The 22,144-nt window shown below is 32.3% G+C and overlaps 1 protein-coding gene across 1 annotated transcript in view; it reads right to left on the bottom strand.

Moving 5' to 3' along the window:
• LOC111089085 overlaps positions 1 to 22,144 on the bottom strand; it is a 67,230-nt gene that overhangs the window by 7,058 nt on the left and 38,028 nt on the right. The window contains exon 9 of the mRNA XM_022400865.1: positions 1,694 to 1,900. Coding sequence (XP_022256573.1) covers positions 1,694 to 1,900 — 207 coding nt within the window. The remainder of the gene's footprint in view (positions 1 to 1,693; positions 1,901 to 22,144) is intronic.

Genomic DNA, 22,144 nt, shown 5'->3' with positions numbered 1-22,144 from the left:
TATTGTTCTAACTAAATATTGTCATAGAAAGTAGAAGACAGTCTCACAAAACTGCCTTGTATTGTTCTAACTACATATTGCATGAAAAGTGAAGCAGTCCCCAAAACTCCCTTGTATTGTTCTAACTACATATTGCATGAAAAGTGAAGCAGTCTGAAAAAATTGTCTTGTATTGTTCTAACTACATATTGCATGAAAAGTGAAGCAGTCTCACAAAACTGCCTTGTATTGTTCTAACTACAAAAGTACTGATAAGAAGACAAGAAATCATTGAATTAAGAATGTTTGGAAACTCTTATTTGAGAGATAATGGAAGTCATCAAACTGCCAATGCTGTAATTAATCTAGTTATTGTATTTTTAAATTAGTAATATACATGAATAAACAATTTTGTCTTAATATATATGAAGATTTATTTTGTATTTCTTTGCACAATTCATATTCATTGATTGAATAATCATACTGGATGTACGTATAAATGTTAATACATCAAATTCCTTGAGAATGTCTTGGTATACTACTGTTTAATGAGAGCAAATTTTCAATACTTTTATTTATTTGTCACTGTTGAAAAGTCTCCTGGTGGGAAGGCAGTAGGTCTATAGATTTACAATGCTAACATCAAGATTCAATTCCACTTGGTGGACACAGTAGATAGCTGATGTGGCTTTGCAATAAAAATAAAACACACTCCCACATGCATTGTTGAATAATATTAAGATTAAAAATATGTATATATGACTTTAAACATACATATGATAAAGTAGTTTGTGTATTTTAACTATTCAATTCTAAATAATAAATACTGCTATTAAAGTACAAAAAAAACATATATCATGTAAAATTTTAAACCATATTGTCATTGGTAATGATGAAAAACAATTTTTGCAAAAACAAATACTATTTCTATTTATAAAATTTTCATTCTCCTGTCAAGGTTGAGTATTTCAATATACAATAATCTATAAATACAGTATTTATACTGAACACCAAACATGTTCAACATGAAAACAAATATGAATGGGTAATGATGAAAACTTGACTATAAGAGTACGTTTTGAAAAGATTATTTTCAACAAAAAAGTGGATTGGATGAAATGTACAAATCATTGTTGCAATTTTGTTAGTATTAAATTATAATATTAATACTCAGTATTTTTTAGCAGAATGTGACTTGAATGGTGTATCAGTACCTTTTAATGAATGGGCAGCAAAAATAAATAAGACATTATTCAAAAATCTCTTTCTCTGATAGGTAGAATGGTTTTATTCATGTAATTTGTTGTACATATTAAATATATATGTATTAAAACTATGATATTCTTGTAGCTTTATGGTTTTATAAATAATCTTCCAATTGTAAATAGTCAATTGTATGACTCCATAATTCCTTTGTCTGTGATGTATAGCAACATTTATCGATTGATGCAATGTCTTTTAGAAAAGAAGTGATTACCAAAATCGCTACTGGCTAAACATATAAACTATGTCTGTATTACGATAGATCTTTAAAACATTGCATTAAGCAAGTCTACTCAATTATATTCAAATGATAACTTTATTACATAAAAATGCAGTCAAAACTCGTACACAGTTCCCTAAATAGGACTTCTTCTGAAGGTATATAATACTTATCTATCAAAGGTATTAAAATATTATCTATATATTTAGGAAAACATGCAATATAACTTACCGAAATAGGAAATATATGCTCGTGACATGGATCTACTTCTGCTATGTATATATTATTCTGAACAGGATCAACTTCCACCAAACCTGCTACTGAAACAGCCAGTTGTTGAAAATCCTTTCGGACCACAGTATGATAGTAGGTATCGCTCGTGACACCCAAGATATTCTCACCAAATACAGAAATCACATATCGCACACCTGGTTGAAGCTATAAGTTAAGGTGAAACATATATATGTGAGTGTACCCTCTATAACAGAATAAAAAAAGTTCATCACAATATTAAAAACATGTTCATCTTTCTAACTTCTGTAAGTGAGGGTTATAACCAGTTTGTCCTCTAACGATGTTTACAGAACTAACACTCCACAGAAAACGAAACTTTATAATGGGAAAAGGTACTTACTTTCAGATAGTAACTTTTAGAACTTATAACAATAACTGTTAATTTCTGTCACATTATTTTATTTGCAGATTAATTAAATAAACAATGATATTATGAAAATTCTCTTATGGGTGTAAAACAAAGCACATTACTGACTGAACCTTATGGTAACACCAATGAAACGATAAAAAGATACTACAAACCTCTTGAAAACACGAGAGATCGTGGTGTTTGGAGGGTTGGGAATGACAGGAATTTGGGGTAATCGAGAAAAGTTATGGAAAGAAGTATTTGTTTGTTTGTTTTTAATTATGCACAAAGCTACACAAGGGCTATCTGTGCTTTGCCCACCACGTTGTAAGTCCGCAGACATGCCGCTGTGCCACTGGGGGCGGAAAGAAGTGAAGAAAGGTGAGAGCAAGGTGTATAGTCAGGAGGTAGTCTCGCTAAGTCTGAAAGTTTAATCAAATTTGATATAGAAAGTAAAATTGCTTGTTAAGTGTCTTAACTTTGTATTTTAGTTAAATAAAACTTACATAGTCTCACATCCTTCGAATGTTTGGTTGACAATACGTCTGTACAACACAAGTACTCCGTAGCAATGGATGTGTAAGTGACAGTTTCAGTACATATATCATTCAACACCGGGAACATGAAATATCAAAATCATTTAAGCTACAAAAAATGTTCCCTCAAGACAATTCTTAGCCCTCTAGTATACATTCGTTTTATGAATGACATTACTTTTCTGAAGTTAATATCTACATATGCATTCCAACACGTGGATGTCGCGTGACCTCTTTTTTAAGTCACTTCATTTCATGGCATGTAGCACTCAACTCTGAAAAGACAAAATCAATAACATTTCGTAGAAAAATTAATGTAAAACGAAAACGGCTACCGAAAGTTAAACCTAAAATAATGAGTGTATTACCCTCACAAAGTACTTTAACAAAATTAGCACCAATGTTTACCAAAAGAACAACTATCTCAGGATAATTGGAGGAAACTTAAGGTATGTCAATTCAATACCATGGTGATGATATTCAAATATTTTTTGTGTATATGTTAGTAGTTAACGAGATTAACACGCAACAGGGGTGGAGGAAGGGAAAAGATGATGTCTTAGACAGCAGAGAAGATGAAGTCATAGCTACACAAAGTGTCACCAGAGGGCGCATTGCTAAGCTGCCATGACGATGTCATCATAGAGTGCCTCAAAATGTCATCAATGTCTATATTTAAATATTGTTACATCTCCGTTTGTTTATTGATTTTCGGTAACTTCGATCTGACGAAACTTTAGCAACACAAGTCCTTACTTAATAAAACTGGTTTATTCTTTCCGAATACAACTTTACGATACACTCAACTTCAACAGTCGCGCTATAACAAACTATAGTTCACGTCTCACGAGCTCTACTTCAACAATACTTTCTCACTGCAGATCAATTACTCACTGTCTACACACACATTATTCATTATTTTACCGTCACGTTGTCACCCTCTTTTATATACCGGACTACCCTATATCTAGTAAATGCTAGAGCATTCGCTAAAGTACAGGATAGTTCTAGAAAGTAGAGGACGTAGAATAGTCACGTGATCTCGATGACGCAACAATATATTACAAGTAAAGCCATTATTTTAACAAAACAAGTATTACAACGCTGTTACACATGTCAATTTTTATCATGCATTATTTGAACAAGGAAAATATTGCAGTCAATAATTTATTTTACATACATTTACAATTAACTGTCACTTTATGCATAAAACACACCACTAATTCATTTGTTCTAAAGTTTTTGCATCTATATTTAATCATACTTTTGCTATTTCTAAAACTGCATAGTGTTACTATCTCATTTCACATACTGATATAAGTAAAATAATCTCCTATTTTAATGATATCAGCATTTTCTTACATACATTTTATAAAGGTGAATGGTGTTTCTATAGGCGGATAATGCTACTTAGGTTCTATACATGTATGATCTTACTAGACATATTTTGTGTTTTAGAAAGGTGGATGACTGCATACAGATTTCAACATATATTTATATATGTATATTAAATTACCTACGTTTTACAAAGGCTGATAGTGTTTATGTAGTTGGATGGTGTTACATTAGAAGATCTATAGAAGAATTATCTTACTAGGCATATTGCATGTAACATGTCATCAATGTGTAGATTTAATGAGACAACTATCATACCATATTATGCACACATAATATACATTATTCGATCTATTATACATTTATAAAATACTTCACTAATCCATTACTCTTCACTTCTATATCTAATCATGTGTTTTGCATTTCCTGATTTTTTCATTTCTATAAATTGTCCTGAAAATGACAAATATTTTCATGTTTCGTTTCATAAGTCACTAAAGTTTAAAGGATCTATGTAAATAACATATTCTATTGTTACCTCTTTGTCTAGAACTTCTTTCTTGCTGACTGCATACAGTGTATATTTTTGCATGGTCGCTTTCACCCTATTCCTGACATGAGTCACGCTTTTGATATTGAAGACCACTGACCAACTTGAATAATTTTGATTTTAGAAAATATTGTTACGACAGCGGAAGTCACGTGATGTTGATAACACGTCATGAGTTTCTAGAAGGATCATGACTGTTCCTGGAAACTCTAGTGTTTGCCAGACACCGTCTATTTTTGTATATAACCCCGGCAAATAAAGCGGAGATATGAATTGCAGATAGGGAGATACAGAGACAGATAATCAAGTCAAGTGAGCGGTAGTGACCGTAAGTAAAGTGCGTGAATCGTTGTGAATTATAGCATGTGTCTAAGTTAAAGTGACTGTGGAAATTAAGTGTATTGTAAAGTTGTATTGACAAAGAATAAACTAGTTTTATTTAAGAAAGGACTTGTATCGCTGAAGTTCTTCGGGAAGAATTTATACTGGAAATTAACAAACCACCAGAGATGTAACAATATACAGGACATAATATCATGTTTAGTAGGTTTTTAACATCTCTTTTTTCCTAAACAGATATCACTTTTGTTTGAATGTAGAAAACTCAATCTGACTCACAGTCTTACTAAAAGAATGGGGTCATCAAATGGCAGAAACAAATTGTGAAACAAAAGTTAAACAAGACAATTATAATATATTGTCACTATTTATATATTTACATTATATTTAATATTGAAAGAAAAGGTTTCAAACTCTACATAAATTTAATGTTCACCATACTTTAATTAAAGCTTTTGTATGTCACTGAATTCAAATGTCGATAAACATAGTTCTTTCACCTTACATAGTGATACAAAACACTAAATGTGTATTCCAGATATTTGATGGGATATTTTAGTTAAAGTATAATTCTTGTATACTTTCGATCCAATTAGACTCCACGATCTGACTATTCCCATTTCTACAAAAATGTGTTTAACAATTCAATAGAAGTCTCTGTGTTGATAAACTATCGTCAATATATATATATAAGTCAAGTCACAAACTCTAATTAAGACTGATGTTACACTCACTGAAACATTTATTAACAAAACTGTAAGATACACTACGCTTTATGTAAACGTCCTAGTTTATAAAATAGTGGATTACCTTTCATACAAATTATGTTCATGTTACTATTTGTTCATTTCAACTCAGTATATAAAGTGCAATTCTTGTATTCTAACAGTATTTTACAACAAAAGCATTTTATATAATCTCTTCAGTCAAAAGTTCAGACTGTGTCAGTCAGCTTAAAGTATTTATCAAATTGAAAGGTCGATTCAATTCTAATTTTAATACATATAATATATACTTAGACATAAACTACAACAACATGTGAAATGTATGAGATTTATGAATACATTTGTTAGGAACTTACTTTTAAGTAGTATACATTAAGTTAGTATATAGGTGTGTTGGGCTAAGGATTCTTTTACAGTAGATGTCTGTGACTTGTTGGTGATAAATTCAAAAAAATAAACGAACAGTACACACTCCACTTGTTTTTTCAAACAATATGTTCAAAACAAGTTAAACATATATACAAAAATTCTTTACATTTTGTATATGATAGTTGTATCGTAAATACTATACAGTTCTCTTTTTCTTATCAAAAGTCCACTTAGGCCAATTCAATTACTTTAGAATTCAGTTGACAAGACAAATTATTTTTCTCTATTTTTATCTTAAGCACTATCAGTGAATAATTCACTTATTCCTTTTCTTCTCTCTCTTTTTTATCATAACAGTATCAGCATATAATTCACTTGTGCTGTTATTGAGTTACTTCAGTTGTATCTTTAACTTTCGATACTCGTCTGCTTCTTCGTATTTAAGCATACTTACAGTAAACGTGTGCTCTTCGCATATAGGCCTACTTCCAAATAATCATCTACCTTTTTTTTTGGTCAAAGTCCACAGAGGCAGGTTCAATTGCTTTATAACACCCTATGACGTGACAAATTATTCTCCTAAAATGTCAGAAAACTGTTAATCTCACTTTCATCTATCAACCATTAGGTTATTCACTCATACGACAGCTAACTTTAAGTTTTTAACCTTTCTCAGACCAAAACTCTTTCACTTGGCTTTACTTTGGCTTTCTTCCCTCTCCCTGGTCTCCCAACTGGTTGCTGCTTTTTTATATCTGTCACTGAGGCATACTAGAAATCTCTGTAGCCTCAACATCAATAATTTACATACACAACTTCCAATAATCGTCTGCTTTTAACTCTCTTGTTATGAATAAAACTAAATGATCATGAAATATTAACTCACAAGGTTGATTAATTAACACAATCTACACTAAACAGTCTTTTATATTTGAAAACATTATATAAAACAATGAATTATATATGTATGTACTCGAATGATAACAGAGTTAGTTGTTTCAGAGTAGTGTTGACAATCTTGTTTACTAGTTCAGACATATCCTAAATTCTAATATCAAACAAACAGTCTAAAGTAAAGCCAAATCTGGGTCACAGTTCAAATATAAATACCTGTCTCTTTCCTCATTAATAATCAGACAGATGCAGCTCTACTACATGGAAGAACGAATGATGAATCAACCTATAAATGCAAGTATATCGTAACACGTATTTCCTTCCTTATAAATTAATATCTGTGTTTCTTTGGCATTATAAGTCGATAAATTGATGTAACAGTCACTCCCAGTAGGATAGGCATGATATGAATCACGTGGTTCTTCACGTTGTATAATAGCAGAGGAACCTAACTGTCGTTTTTTCTGTTTTAGTGGTTCTTCTTGACTACTGGATTTGTTCTTTTTTGCCATTCCATTAAAGTCAGCTGCATATATTTTCTTTTCAATACACTAAGATATAATATAGTATATAATTAGTAAAACACGGCAATGTTACTTAATAAGATAATGAATATAACTGAAAATAAAAATTGCTGTGTCAAAAAACACAATATGTTACAACAGACTTACATTTGAAGGTTGGTTCATCATTCTTTCTTAGATGTAATAGAACTGCATCAGTCTGATTATTAGTTACTTTTCAAGTACATCATTAGTATGGTGGTACTTATAGTAAGAATGGGCCAGATGTGCAATATATGCAATAGAAATTAATATTTTAAACACTTCAAACAGCATGTAAATAAAACTTTATAAAAATTCTACATACACTGTTGAGTAGTAAACAAACCAACTGCAGAGTAACAAGCCATCAAAGCACTTGAGAAAGTCAGAAGAGTAAAAACAAAAATTCCACAAAACCACAAATTTATCAATCTCATTATCTGACTGACTGATTCATGTTGTTGGAAAATTAAAGCTCTTGCCTGCCTTCATCTTATGCAAATCTAAATGCACATGATTCAATTACGCTATCTTCGTTAAAAGTGTTTTTCTTAGTTTTACTTATAACCTTGGTAATAACAATAACAATTTTGCAACATTACTAAAGAACTAACAATACACCAGTTGCTATATTCTATTATCATGAGCATTCTCTGTGAGTTTCAAAGTAACAACTCACCCTTACATCACGTGCCAGTGCATGATTGATCATGCACAAATGTCATGTGATTAGCCTGCAGCTGTATCACCTACATAAAAAAATAAAAAAACGTGGACTATGTACATTCTCTAGATCTGGGTTTTAACAATGATCTAACCTTTGAAAGTGAAGTTTTCATTTCTATACATTTGACTCAAGAGATCTGTGTCTCCTACATGATGACAAATGCTACCACTAGCAAAGTCTTACATGGCTTTGCTTGATTGCTCGGGACAGAAAATATGAATGATAAGTTGTATAATTTACCTTTGCATTGTTTTCAAACCAAGTGTGACCTATTGACGTCTAAGCTTGTACTTGAAAGAGTGCAATTTTTAAAACATACTTTTTCAATGAAACAAAATGAGAGAAAATGAGAAAATCTTACGTTGATAATCTTGAAGTTTTTGTCAGAGCAAAGAAAGTGTTACTGCAAGAATAGAGATGAGGCTAGAAACAGCAATGCTGAATAAGCAAAAATAAGCCTTAGCCACTAATTCGGACAAAGAAAAAGTTGCTATCGTGGCTAGATGGAAGAAATACTATAGCAAAGATATCAGCAAAAGCCAGAAAATGTCAAGAGATATCTATAAGAAAATCTAAGAGAAGGATAGGCCTAGAGTCCAGTCACTCTCAAATCTTACTACCAAAAAAAGCTATAAGACATTTTAAAATAAAAACATCAAGAAGTAGGGATGGAAGCACCAAAAAGTAAGGAAACAAGGTAGGAATGGGCAGAATAACATTACAACACTTGGTTGTTTTTAACATGGTGCAACCACAAAGTTGGTGTGGCCATCATTCTGCTCATTCCTACTTGATGTTTTACTTTGAACTTTGATCTAATTATGGACCTGATTTGCGTTTTATCAGTAACTAATCCTTTCTGAATAATCAATAAATTATAAAATTTCAAAAATCAGCAGTTTTGATACTATCATTTTGGTCCACTCCTTGACAGTCATATAGCTATAATGTTTCCTATAAGCAAAGTATAGTTATTCGAGCTTTTGTGAGTCTGACTCTCGACATCAAACATCCCCATTAGATGTCATGCATTTCGTTATGGTCACGTAATTTGATTACATACATGTATCTGTACTTGGCTGTTGAAACAAAGTTTACAACAGAGAAATTTAGCTATATATTTTCAAAGTTACAAAAAGCAGATGAAATAGGAATGGGTGGAACAATGGCTATACCCATTTTGAGGTTGCACTGTGTTAAAACCACCAGATGTTATAATGTTATGCCCCATTCATACCTTGTTTCCTTACTTTTGGTGTTCCCATTCCGTTTTCTATTTTTTTTTTTACTCCTGTACATACAAATATAACTCATTGCATTTTAATAGTTAATCTCAAGCATTTCCCGTATTGATGTCGTTTTTAAATCTAAGTAGTTATAACAAATATTAAAAGTATAACTGTAACGACCTTTCATTTTGAAAAGTATTCTGAGCCAACTGACAATGTCTGAACTTTTGACCAGTGTTTGGATACACTTTAATCTTACTGACTCTAGTATATAAAATGTCTTCATTGTGAAATACTGTTGAAATACAAGAATTGCACTCTGTCATTTATAAACTATATAAATCCTTACACACTCAGTTAAAATGATCATACAGTATATGGAAATAATTTGAATGAAAGCTAATCTACTATTTTATACATAAACAGTAGCGATTGTTGTTTTTTTTCAGTTAAGCACAAGGTTACATAATGGGCAATCTGTGCTCGACCCACTACGAGTATCGAAACCCAGTTCGCAGTGTTACAAGTTCACAGACATACCATTGAGCAACGTCAGGGCAAGTATTAGTGTATCTTGAAGTTTTGTTATTAAATGTTTCAGTGAGTGTGACATCAATCTTAATTAGTTTGTGGTTTTACATTGACACTAGCTTATCTATACAGAGTCTTGTATTAGATTATTAAACACATTTTTGTAGAAATGGGAAAAGTCAGTTCGTGGAGTCTAATTGGATAGAAAGTAAACAAGAATTGTACTCTAACTGAAATGTTCCATCAAATATCTGGAATACACATTTAGTGTTTTCTATCACTATGTAAGGTGAAAGAACTATGCTTATCGACTTTTAAATTCAGTGATATACAAAAGCTTTAGTTAAAGTATGGTGAACAATAAATTTATGTAGAAAATATATGATTATGTAGAGTTTGAACCATTTACTTTCAATATTAAATATAATGTAAATACATAAATAGTGATAATATATTATACTTGTCTTGTTTAACTTTTGTTTTCATAATTTGTTTCTGCCATTTGATGAACCTATTCTTTTAGTAAGACTGAGTCAGATAGAATGTTCTACATTTAAATGAAAGTGTTAACTGTTTTAATGAACACAAAAGGTCAAATGCTTTCTAAACTTGACATACTTGCTTTCAATATTTTCTAAAACCAAAGTTATGCATGTTGATCAGTGGTCTTCAATATGGAAGATACGACACATGTCAGGAATAGGCTGAAAAAGACCAAGCAAACGAATAGACTATATGCAGTCATCAAGAAACATGCTCTAGACAAAGAAGTAGGGCTCGGCATGGCCAGGTGGTTAGGGCGCTCGACTCGCAATCTGGGGGTCGCGGGTTCGAATCCCCATCACACCAAACATGCTCGCCTTTTCAGCGTGGGGGCATTATAATGTGACAGTCAATCCCACTATTCGTTGGTAAAAGAGTAGCCCAAGAGTTGGCGGTGGGTGGTGATGACTAGCTGCCTTCCCTCTAGTCTTACACTGCTAAATTAGGGACAGCTAGTGCAGATAGCCCTCGTGTAGCTTTGCGCGAAATTCCAAAACAAACAAACAATTGACTGCATTAAATGTCCCACGTTTCTTGCCTCTCCCAATCGGTGGCTCAACGGTAAACCTGAAGGTTTATAACGATAAAAATCACAAGTTTTGACCCCTACGTTGGGCACAGTGTATACTTGTAATAATAAATAAGCAAAAAAAAACAAACAAAGTTTTTAAGCATTTATACTTTCAAAAACGCTGAAGTAATATCACAGAATTCATCGTAAGAAGACGAAAACAAAGTATCACAAAGACTCAGTATAACCTAAGACTTTTAGCTCCTTTATCACGTATGAAATCTGTGACAGATATTAAAATTATTTTCGCTTTTTTTTACCATTATAAAAACCAAACATTGATTTTCTGGAATAAATTCACTGAAGTGCTTCGTGAGTATTATTATAAGAAGCACTTCAGACGTGTCAGTGATTTTTTTATTTTTTATTACTTCTAATCTTTGAAAAGTCTAAACTTAAAAAGTATTTCGTCTTGAAGGAGTTCAGATAAAATAACTCTCCGTGTGCAACCGACAGACTATTAAATGAAATATTTGAATAAAAGTCTGTGAGATAGCTTTCAGTAGCTGTGCACATTAAATCAGTTTATTTGTTTGTAATTAAGCACAAAGCTACACAATGGGCTACCTGTGCTCTAACCACCACATGTATCGAAACCCGGATTCTAGCGTTGTAAGTCTGCAGACATACCGCTGTTCCGCTGGGGGGGCATTAAATTAGTAAACTGTTTGGAATAATAAATTTAGAAAACTCTCTTTTTATTATTAAAACAATCCGAGACTAACAAATTAACGTTTAGGGTTAATTAGTAGGCAGCTATGAAGTTAATGAATAAAAACTCCAACCTTTGTGTGAAGGTAAACACCGGATTGTATCTTCAGACTGAAAGAATTCGTCTGTTGCTATTTACTACTAAATAAAAAAAATGTTTTGGGAGAAAAGCTCTTCTTATGACAAGAAAAAATAAGGTCAATCTACAGGGAAACGATTAAACTAATTATACGTTTAATCGTTATTCCAAATTTTTACATGTTTTATCATGCATAATATTCAATACTATTGATATTAAATATGCAAACGTTTTAATTAAATGTTATTTTACGTAAATATAATCGGGTCTTGCACAAGTATGGATTTTAGACCAGGGGTATAAAATTTGATATTTTTAACGGGAATTCAACTTCAATAAAGGAAAATTTGTAGCTTTTTTTTTCATCATAAGTTAAAAAGATTAAAGAATATACTGCTGTCATTCTTGTCAAAGTATGATGAATAAACCCAAAAGTATGTAACAGAATTTTTACAAAATATAATTGAATAACACACTAATTTTAAGCCATGGAAAAACTTTAATTGAAGTTGGTTCTTGCCTTAAATGAAAACTGCGGACGACAATTATCTCCCTGACAGTGTAAAGTATACTTCAAGTCTTGAGATATTTTTTATAACGCTAAATTATTAACAAACATACATTTTTTCACTGAGACGAAATGAAATGTTTAATACATATCTTATTGATAGCTGCTAAAATATATTTATTTAAGTAAGAGGATTTATAAAAATCGGTTTCAGTTTCTCTATTCAACTTTAGTAAAAAAATATATTTATTTGTTTATGAGCTGCATAATAGGACATACGTGCTGCACCCACTATTGTGATCGAACCCGGAATTTTAGAGTTATAAGCTCACAATCTTACCGCTGAGCCGCCATGACGTTGTTTATGAGAAGTACTTTAAATATGAAAAAGCGTCTGAGAAGTAAACGTGAAATGAAATTAACCAAATTCGCAAACCACAGCAATATTTCATATTACGTTTTCAAAGTTTATTTGAATCTGTCAGTTGATAAAAGTTTAGATAGTTAGGTTTTTATATCAAAAGCAAACAGGGTAGATGAGGACTAGATCATATCAAATTTGACCAAGTTTTGAAATTTTGGATCATAATGAATAAAGAGTTTGTTTGTTGAATTTCAGGCAAAGCTATTCGAAGACTATCTTTGGAAGCGGTAGACTAGAATGAAGGCAGCTAGCCAACATCACCAACCACCAACTGTTAGGATACTACCGGCACTTGTGTTTACATTTTTTAAAATTATAAGAAATAATTAAAAACAACGTTTTATATTTACACAATAAAAATTTTATTGAAGACCTTCCGGCTTCCACTTCAAAATATCGCTCTACACGTACATGTTTCGACGTGATCTATGTCATCCTCAGGAGTAACTTACAAGACTATTTTATACTTTCCCCCTTGTCGCATTACTTCAATGTAAGTTACTCCTGAGGATGACGTAGATCACGTTGAAACATGTACTTGTACAGAGATATTTTAAAGTGGAAGCCGTACGGCTTCAATAAAGTTTTTATTGTGTAAATATAAAACGTTGTTTTTAATTATTTATTATAATTTTTAAAATGTTAGGATACACTTTTACCAACGAATGGTGTGATTGCCAGTCACATTATAACGTCTCCACGGGTGAAAGGTCGAAAATATTCGGTGACTGGGTTGGGGCCGCAAGCCGCAAGTTGCGGTTCTGGTGCTCCAACCGCCAGGCCACATGAATAAAGCTGTACGAGAACTATCTGCGTTCTGGGGAATCGGACCGCGGATTTTTGCGTTGTAAGTCCGCAGACTGTCCGCTGAATCAACAGGGGACAATATGAATAAAGTTCTTAAATTTTGATATTTTTTTTAGTTAAGAAGATTTCGACACAACCAAGAATGTTTTTATTTTTGTACGAACTAAATACAATTCCGTATTCTAAGTTGTTTTTACATTCGAATTAACCCTAACAACAAAGTCACTAGCTGGCACACATTCCTCACAAATTCTTGATCCTGTTAATTAAGGGTTATTCCATTATACTTTTTACCCCTTTTTTATCCAAACGATAAATAAGAGAAAACCATTTCTATAAAAATAAGTTCAAACTTTCCAAGATGTACATCTCTCAAAACTTAAGTTTTAATACATAACAAACTATCGTTTTAAAAATTATCTTCTCTAGAAACTGTATCACTAGTTTCCATGAAGAAACCTCAAACTTCATTAACAATGCTTCCGAATGTTTTTCTTTAAACTTTGGAAATTTGCTTATAAATCTGAAGCCGAGGCTGATCTCCAAAGTTGTTAACTTTTCGATTCAAAAAGATATGTAGTCAATAATGTACTTTCTGTATGTCATGAATTGAATAAAGATTTCGTCTTGGGAGGATAGTGTTTGAATTCCGTCTTCTGTCTTAATTACACAGGTCCAAATCATCTTGTTTTTTAGGCATTTTTTTCATCTTATTTCCTTAAATTTCAAAGATATGCTCTTTTTTTCTTCTTTACACAATGCTACCCATTTCCTTATAAATTTTCTCCTTATCAGTTCGTTGGTAAAATTGATCCAGCACATAAAAATCTATTTCAACACATTCATCTTTTGACCCTCAGCTAACTCTGTCACGAATAACCTCAGCTTTCATAGGAACTGATTCAAAACGGAATTGTTTTCGGATATTCTACTCTTCAACAGAAAGACCAAAATCTATTTCACCACACTGAGAGCCTTTGTGTTAATCTTGTACGCCATAATTTTTCCATAAAAATACTCGTGTCTTCTGTAAAAAAAAAATATATATATATATATAATAATAATAATAAAATAAAAACTGAAGTATCGATACTTTCTGTTGGAGTTGATTATAATAACTGTTGCATTACCAATGTAGGTATAACCGGTCTTTAGTTTTGAAGTGCTAATCAGCGGTAAATCAGACAGCTAGCATCATCTGCCGCCACAAGAACTTTGAACTGAATAACGGTAATGACAGCCACTTTTTTAACGCGTCCGCAGTTGAAGGTGCGGAGTATGTTCAAGAGCATCGCATCTCGAACCTTGAATCCTTCGTTCCACAACCTCATAGGTTAGCCTATATGAAATAAAGATTAAATGTCAATACTTTAAAGTCAAAGTAAAGGGGGAAATTTTGTCTTGCTGACATACATTTTAGTGATCCTTGGATTGGTTTGGCTTAGTTCGCGCAAAGCTACGCGAGGGCTATCTGCGCTAGCCGTTCCTAATTTAGCAGTATAAGACTAAAGGGAAGGCAGCTAGTCATCACCACCCACCGCCAACTCTTGGGCTACTCTTTTATCAACGAATAGTGGGATTGACCGTCACATTATAACGCCCCCACGGCTGAAAGTTCGAGCATGTTTGGTGTGACGGGGATTCGAACCCGTGACCCTCAGATTGCGAGTCGAGCGCCCTAACAACCTGGCCATGCTGGGCCATGTTCCTTCGATAAACACATTTTGTAAATTACGTAAGAATACTTGAATATGTTTATCACGTTCTCGTTATAAAAATGCAAATAGGTATTTAAATTTATTTTATTTTATTTATTTTTTTGCTGTTAGGAGACGTTTTGAAAATTTTGAGAGGGCGGCGTGCAGAGAATATAAATACATTAGTACGTTTCGTTATTAGTTTCTCCTTTATTTGTCATTCACATATTATAGTTGAAGAATCGTCTTTGAACTTGTTGATTTAATAAGTTATATATTTGTTGGTTGTTGTCTAATATTAATATGAATTTTTATTTAAATTAATTTCAGAATATCTTATTTACTGCCTCCGCCCCGTGGCTCAGTAAGTAAGTCTCTCCGCTTACAACGCTAAAATTCGAGTTTCGATTTCCGCGATAGGGAGACAACAGATAGCCCAATGTATAACTTTGATCTTAATAAGAAACAAACAAAAAGTTAATTTAGTATTGTTTCATTTCTAATTCTGTTTCATCGCAAATTTGAAAGTACAAGTTTATTTAGTTCTATCACTACTATGTATATTTTTTTCTTGTAATTTAAGTATCTGCTCCAACGCCGGTTTTGTTGTTTTTCAAAAGGCTACTTTCGACCGATAAGTAGGATTTTCGACACAGATTTCGTCAGCCGTTCGAGAATAACATATCTGTTGATCATTCAAAATTAGCCCCCCAGTGGCACAGCGGTATGTCTGCGGACTTACAATGCTAGAATCCGGGTTTCGATACACGTGGTGGGCAGAGCACAGATAGCCCTCGTGTAGCTTTGTGCATAATTAAAAACAAAAACAAAAAACAAAACATTCAAAATTAAATCCACGTGTATCGAGAACTGTTCTGTATGGATTTGTACTAGCTATAGTCGACAATGATGGGTAATTTATTATTATTGCTTATTATATTTGGCGCTGTATCTTCCTTTTCTACAGCATTTTACAAATGAAGAAAATGCGATACCTATCTTTTAATTACTTCCTATACTGAACTACGAAAAATTGTTATGTACACAAATTAGAAACCAGTATTTTGTAGAACCAATAAAAAGACAGAATACCCACTCATTGAAATTGACTTTGTATAAAAGCACCTCATGTTCTAAGCTGAAAATAGCGGTCATGGGTGATAACGGTCTAAAAACATAATTAAGATCTACAGAAGAAACTTTAGTGTTACAAGAAATTGTTTGTTTTGTAAAGTGCAAAGATACACAATGGGTATCTGTGCTCTGCCCACCGAGGGTATCGAAACTCAATGTACTGCGTCTTAGGCCCTCAGACTAGCTGCTGAGCCATCGGAGGCGCCGATAAGAAATATTATGGCGAACTTTTACTAAATAATGAAAAACTTCGACACATAATTCTCTTACAATAATAATATTCTAAATATTCCATCGTAAAATTCCCCCCAATAATAAAATCTAAAAACCCCAAAGAATGATCTTAAATTGGCAAATGGTATTACTACAAATGGAAAAATACTTAACTTGTCGGACACCGAACTTAGAGATTATCACTTATCATATAAACGTATGCAAAATCTTAACCAAAGGATTTTAATCGAGACAAAAAGCAATAATACTTATTAAAGTACACAAAGAAGCACTAGAAAAGTCTTGGAAGGCAGCTGTTTGTGTCTCTGACCCTATAGTTGTCGATGTTGCTTCAATAGCAAAAAACTGTGCCAAGTCTGAAACTCCGTGTTGATAATGCCGTGACTAAAAATTAAATCAGTCACTAAGCTTTTTTTAGAAAGCAGACTTCTAGTCTGGTGGATGTTAATAGCTTACGTCTATGCATACTTGTGTCGCTAGATCCAACTTGACGTCTTACTAGAAAAATTATATCTAAAAATCCAAGATTTATATGAAATCTATTTTATTGAAACCATAATAAGCAGTTTCATTATAATTTCACCAAAGCTTAAAAAAATAAAATAATCTCATATTTTTTCCCACATATTTCATACGTAAGAATATCTTCTGCTAGGTATTTAGCTGTTTAAAATATATGCAGTAATTTTATGATTTTCGTAATATTTCTTATACGTATGGTCACGGTTTGAACGAATGAACTCACTTTATAATAATTGTTTGTTTTTTTTAATTTCGCGCAAAGCTACACGAGGGCTATCTGCGCTAGCCGACCCTAATTTAGCAGTGTAAGACTAGAAGGAGGGCAGCTAGTCATTACCACCCACCGCCAACTTTCGGGCTACTCTTTTACCAACGAATAGTGGGATTGACCGTCACATTATAACGCCCCCACGGCTGAAAGGGGCGAGCATGTTTGGTGTGAGAGGTATTCGAACCCGCGACCCTCAGATTGCGAGTCGAGTGCCTTATCCACCTGGCCCATTTTGTAATAAGTTTAAAACATTTAAATAAAAGTGTTATCAATAAAGACCTTTTAGCAAAATTCATTTACATTTGTTCTCTCAGATTTTATTTTCAAATTTGCAAAAAAAAACAACTTTAAATCCTTTTTAAAATGAAGCATTCAGTGTAAATCATATCCAATGTATATTTTAACTGATACAGTGTTTTTATGATAAATATGTTTTAATCTTGGCCAGATGTAATCCCTTTAAAATTGCAATGGAACAATTAAATTAAATGTCCACAAAATTAATATAAAATAAATAAGTGATTATGTTTATATATAAAGGTGGTGGAATTGTTTTGTGTTATCCTGCGTACTTTGGAACTCAATTTTCTTCATAAATAATATTAATGATTACACATCTTTCGTTATTCCAAAGACACTTAGTAACTGAAAAACGGTCCCGTGAAACTATGAAATAAATCAACGCCTGATACGAGTTATTTAATGAGCATTATGAGAAGTGTCTATAGAAAATAAAATCAAAACTTTTTACTATGCATATGTTTATAACTAGTAAATACTAGGATATATAAAGTTTTAATTCATTATCGAACTTGTTTATATAACGATTTATATCATTTTATCTACGAAAACTAATATTCGTTATAAGCATTCTATATCTAACAAATAATAAACATTTTTTTTTAGTCTTATGAGATTGTGATGCTCGCATAAGAACCTCACAAGCTAAAAATAATTAATAGTAAACAGTGCTACAAACTATTTCTAAATTGTATCTATGGATGAAAGTGCTAATAGAAGTAAAAGCTGGTAGAAATCGCTATTCGGAAGCCAGTACCGTAGGTTGTTTTGGTTGTTTGGTGTTTTATGGCAACTAAGATATGTGGGCCATGTGAAGAACTAAAGAAACTTAAAGTCAACGGTAGCTTAAATTGTCATTATCCCAAACTACCTCCTGTTGGCAGAAAACAAAAATATCTGTTCCCATGGAAACTGTTCTCAAGTTTGTTATAAAGCGCACTTTCCCGAACCATTTGTTTTTGAGGAGAAAATAAATTTTCAGTTTTTAACAGAAGTGGGAATATTCACTTATTAACTAAGTCAAGAAGTTTCTATTTATTTTGAAGTAATATTTGTTCTATACCCAAATAAAAAAGCCCGCAATGAAAACAAAATGAAATTTAAGCATTGGAATAGGACACGTTTTAGGTTAACACAAGTAACAGTATATATAAGTATGTTACGTTGGTAGTGTCTTGAGAAAATGTTTTTGTAGGAATAAAGGTTAAAACGAAACACTTCATCTAGTGTTCATAATAAAAACACAGTGGTGACCGTATGAATATCAAGAGAATCAATTTGTCGCCATGCGGCTCTTGATGCGATACGCCAACACTAACAACATTGATAGGTAATATCAGATTGTTTGCAGTGTGCGTATACTTTGTTAACAGTTTGAATTTCCAAACTCTTGAGTTTTAGATAACTAATTAATTCCTCCTTCAGGTCACATGGGAATCATGGCTGCTACTTTTGCATTTGTCACGAAAAACTATCATTAAAAATATTGGTATTTCAGTTTTCTCGGGAAGGAGTAATTTTTGTTTTTGATTTACAATGAACTATTAAAACACTGCTGACAGAAGCTGGGATTGAATTAAAAATATCAGGCAGATTCTACACTGTTAAACCACGATTCAGAATCAGAGCTATCAGGAAGATCGCATAAGATAGCGCATAAAAAATACAGTAGTGACAAATAAAATATTTTATTATTTATTATTACTTTCACGATGTCAGAAAAACACGTAGGTTCAAGAAATCCTGATACAGGAGTATAATTTAGAAATATATCAGTCATGGTAGCATGAAGACCAAGGGTAACACTGGTGTAGCTTATTAATAAAAAAGGATTGTTTACACGTTATAGTAATAATAATAAGATGATAAAACCCTATAATAGGTTACAGGGTTTTTATCATCTTACGTTTTTAAAACAAACAAAATGTTTGATGAAACTATTGAATTTTTAAATAGAGCATGATCGCAAGGCTTAAACTAAAACTCCGGCTAGTAGCTTATAAAACTATTAATGTCTCTTTAACTAACTTATTAAACTGTTAATATCCTTTTAAGTTGTTTATTAAACTGTTAATATCCCTTTAAGTGATTTATTAAACTGTTAATATCCCTTTAAGTGGTTTATTGAACTGTTAATATCCCTTCAAGTGGTTTATTATACTGTTAATATCCCTTCAAGTGGTTTATTAAACTGTTAATATTAAATCTAATATTCAATTTAAAACTGCCATATATATTAAATTAACCGATGTTTCTTGATGTCTACTGTTCTGTGAAAGATTGGGTTATATAACACATTCTCAAACATGTCTCAGACAATATAATGTTTAGCATTAAATTTGTTCAGTAATAAATTTTACGAATGTATGAAAGATACTAAAGTGTACTTTATATAAAGTATGAAACTGTATCTATTCTATGTGTTAGTGGTATCTTTGAATGATTTTTCTTTGAGGCGGATAAGACAAATATAACTATTTTTGTCATATATTATTTCTAAAATCTTGCTAAAATCTCATCTCTGCATTGAAACAAAAGTATTAAACATTATTTAATCAAAATCTATTAGAATAATTAAGAGTCTTGGTTTTATTGTTTCAATTTTTATTCATTTATTGCTTGTGAGGTAGTCAAGTTGATATTTAATGGGGTGGGATTATTTTTATGCCCAGAACGGGACTTTCAGCTGTCATCCCAAAAGAGTAAATTCATCCCTCCAATAAAATATTTTTATGTTAAAATGCCTTTTTTTTTCTGGAATTTTTAGACATCTGATATTGTGAGCCCCGTTTTGCCTTGACACGACCTTTATTTTAGTGATTATTTTTGTCTCTCCTCAGCAAAAAAAAAAAACGCTTATAATGGGGCGCTTAATAATATTTTTAACTAGGTCTGTATGTTCAGTATAATCCATTCCATGTTTAATCCGGTACCTTGTTTTGTTTCTAGTGCTTGAATACCAGGCATACACACATTCAACACTAAATAATGTATTCTAAAGCATAAGATGCTACTCTTTAGATGGCTCAAAAATGGAGATTACAACAGCAGCATACAAAAAAGGCTCTTATATCATGAATAATACAGTAAAAACTTCAAGCAGAAGTTCTAAGCACTGTTCGTGGATTCAAGTCTGCATACTTTAACAAAGCACTTAAGGAACTAAAGGTTCATCAGAAATTATTGAGCTTTAACGTGATAAACATTGTCAACGAAATAAAAATATTTAGATTTTTTTCCTCGTCATTAGGTCATACTTGTAGGTGTAAACGTTAAAATAGATGCCGTTAAATTTCAGAAAATAAAATTAAAAACGTGAAATTTTTTGACTGCTAAAATAAAGGGTCAACATCTGATGTTTCAAGGTTTTGAGCCTGAACATGACAGACATTCTCAACGAAATAAAAATATTTAGATTTTTTCCCTCGTCATTAGGTCATACTGGTAGGTGTAAACGTTAAAATAAAAGTCGTGAAATTTCAGAAAAATAAAATCGTGAAATTTTTTTACCGCTAAAATAAAAGGTTAACATCTGATGTTTCAAGGTTTGCATGCTGTTTTGCTATTAATTTGCTATCCCCCCCTCACTGGAAATTTGAGAAATTTGATACCATGGATAGGAGTAACCAATATAAAGATTGGGCTGCATTAGATGGCTCTATTAAATGTATAACATGTGACAACATTACAAAGAATTTAATTACAATATAACGATTGGATAGCTGATTCTGAAGTATAGTTTAAGTTTATAATTAAAATTATATTCCTCATTAAAACTAGATTTTTAGATATAACTTGCCCCCCAGTGGCACAGCGGTATGTCTGCGGACTTACAACGCTAGAATCCGGGTTTCGATACCCGTGGTGGGCAGAGCACAGATAGCCCATTGTGTAGCTTTGTGCTTAATTACAAAACAAACAAAAACAAACAAACAGATATAACCTAGCAGTACAATAACAAAATTGATCTGAAAGAAACAGACAAATTTTGATTTTTTAACAGGCTTTTAGACCGTAAATATTAAGAAAAATCGTGTAACTGATGCCATTTTAACACTTATCTGAAGCTCTACTTTGTAAAAAATATCTTTTAAGCCTTTTTACATTTTGAACTTTTTAAGCTGAACAAACTGTTTTGTGGTAAATAATGTTTCTTAGTGTTCGCTGTCGTATTTTTTTTCTGTTGAAAATGTTTCTTTCCCGGAGTTTTTATTCTTCCTAAGGGGAAATTTTATGGTCGATATCCTCCTCTTATTGTTGTCACTTTGTTGATTCTCACTCAAGGACCCGGCATGGCCAGGTGGTTAGGGCACTCGACTTGCAATCTGAGGGTCGCGGGTTCGAATCCACGTCACACCAAACATGCTCGCCTATTCAGTCGTGGGGGCATTATAATGTGACGGTCAATCCCACTATTCATTGGTAAAAGAGAAGCCCAAGAGTTGGCGGTGGGTGGTC

This window comes from Limulus polyphemus, unplaced genomic scaffold (assembly GCF_000517525.1).
Source record: "Limulus polyphemus unplaced genomic scaffold, Limulus_polyphemus-2.1.2 Scaffold5203, whole genome shotgun sequence".
Classification (NCBI taxonomy): Eukaryota; Metazoa; Arthropoda; class Merostomata; order Xiphosura; family Limulidae; genus Limulus; species Limulus polyphemus.
This window is presented reverse-complemented; position numbering and strand designations above follow the sequence as displayed.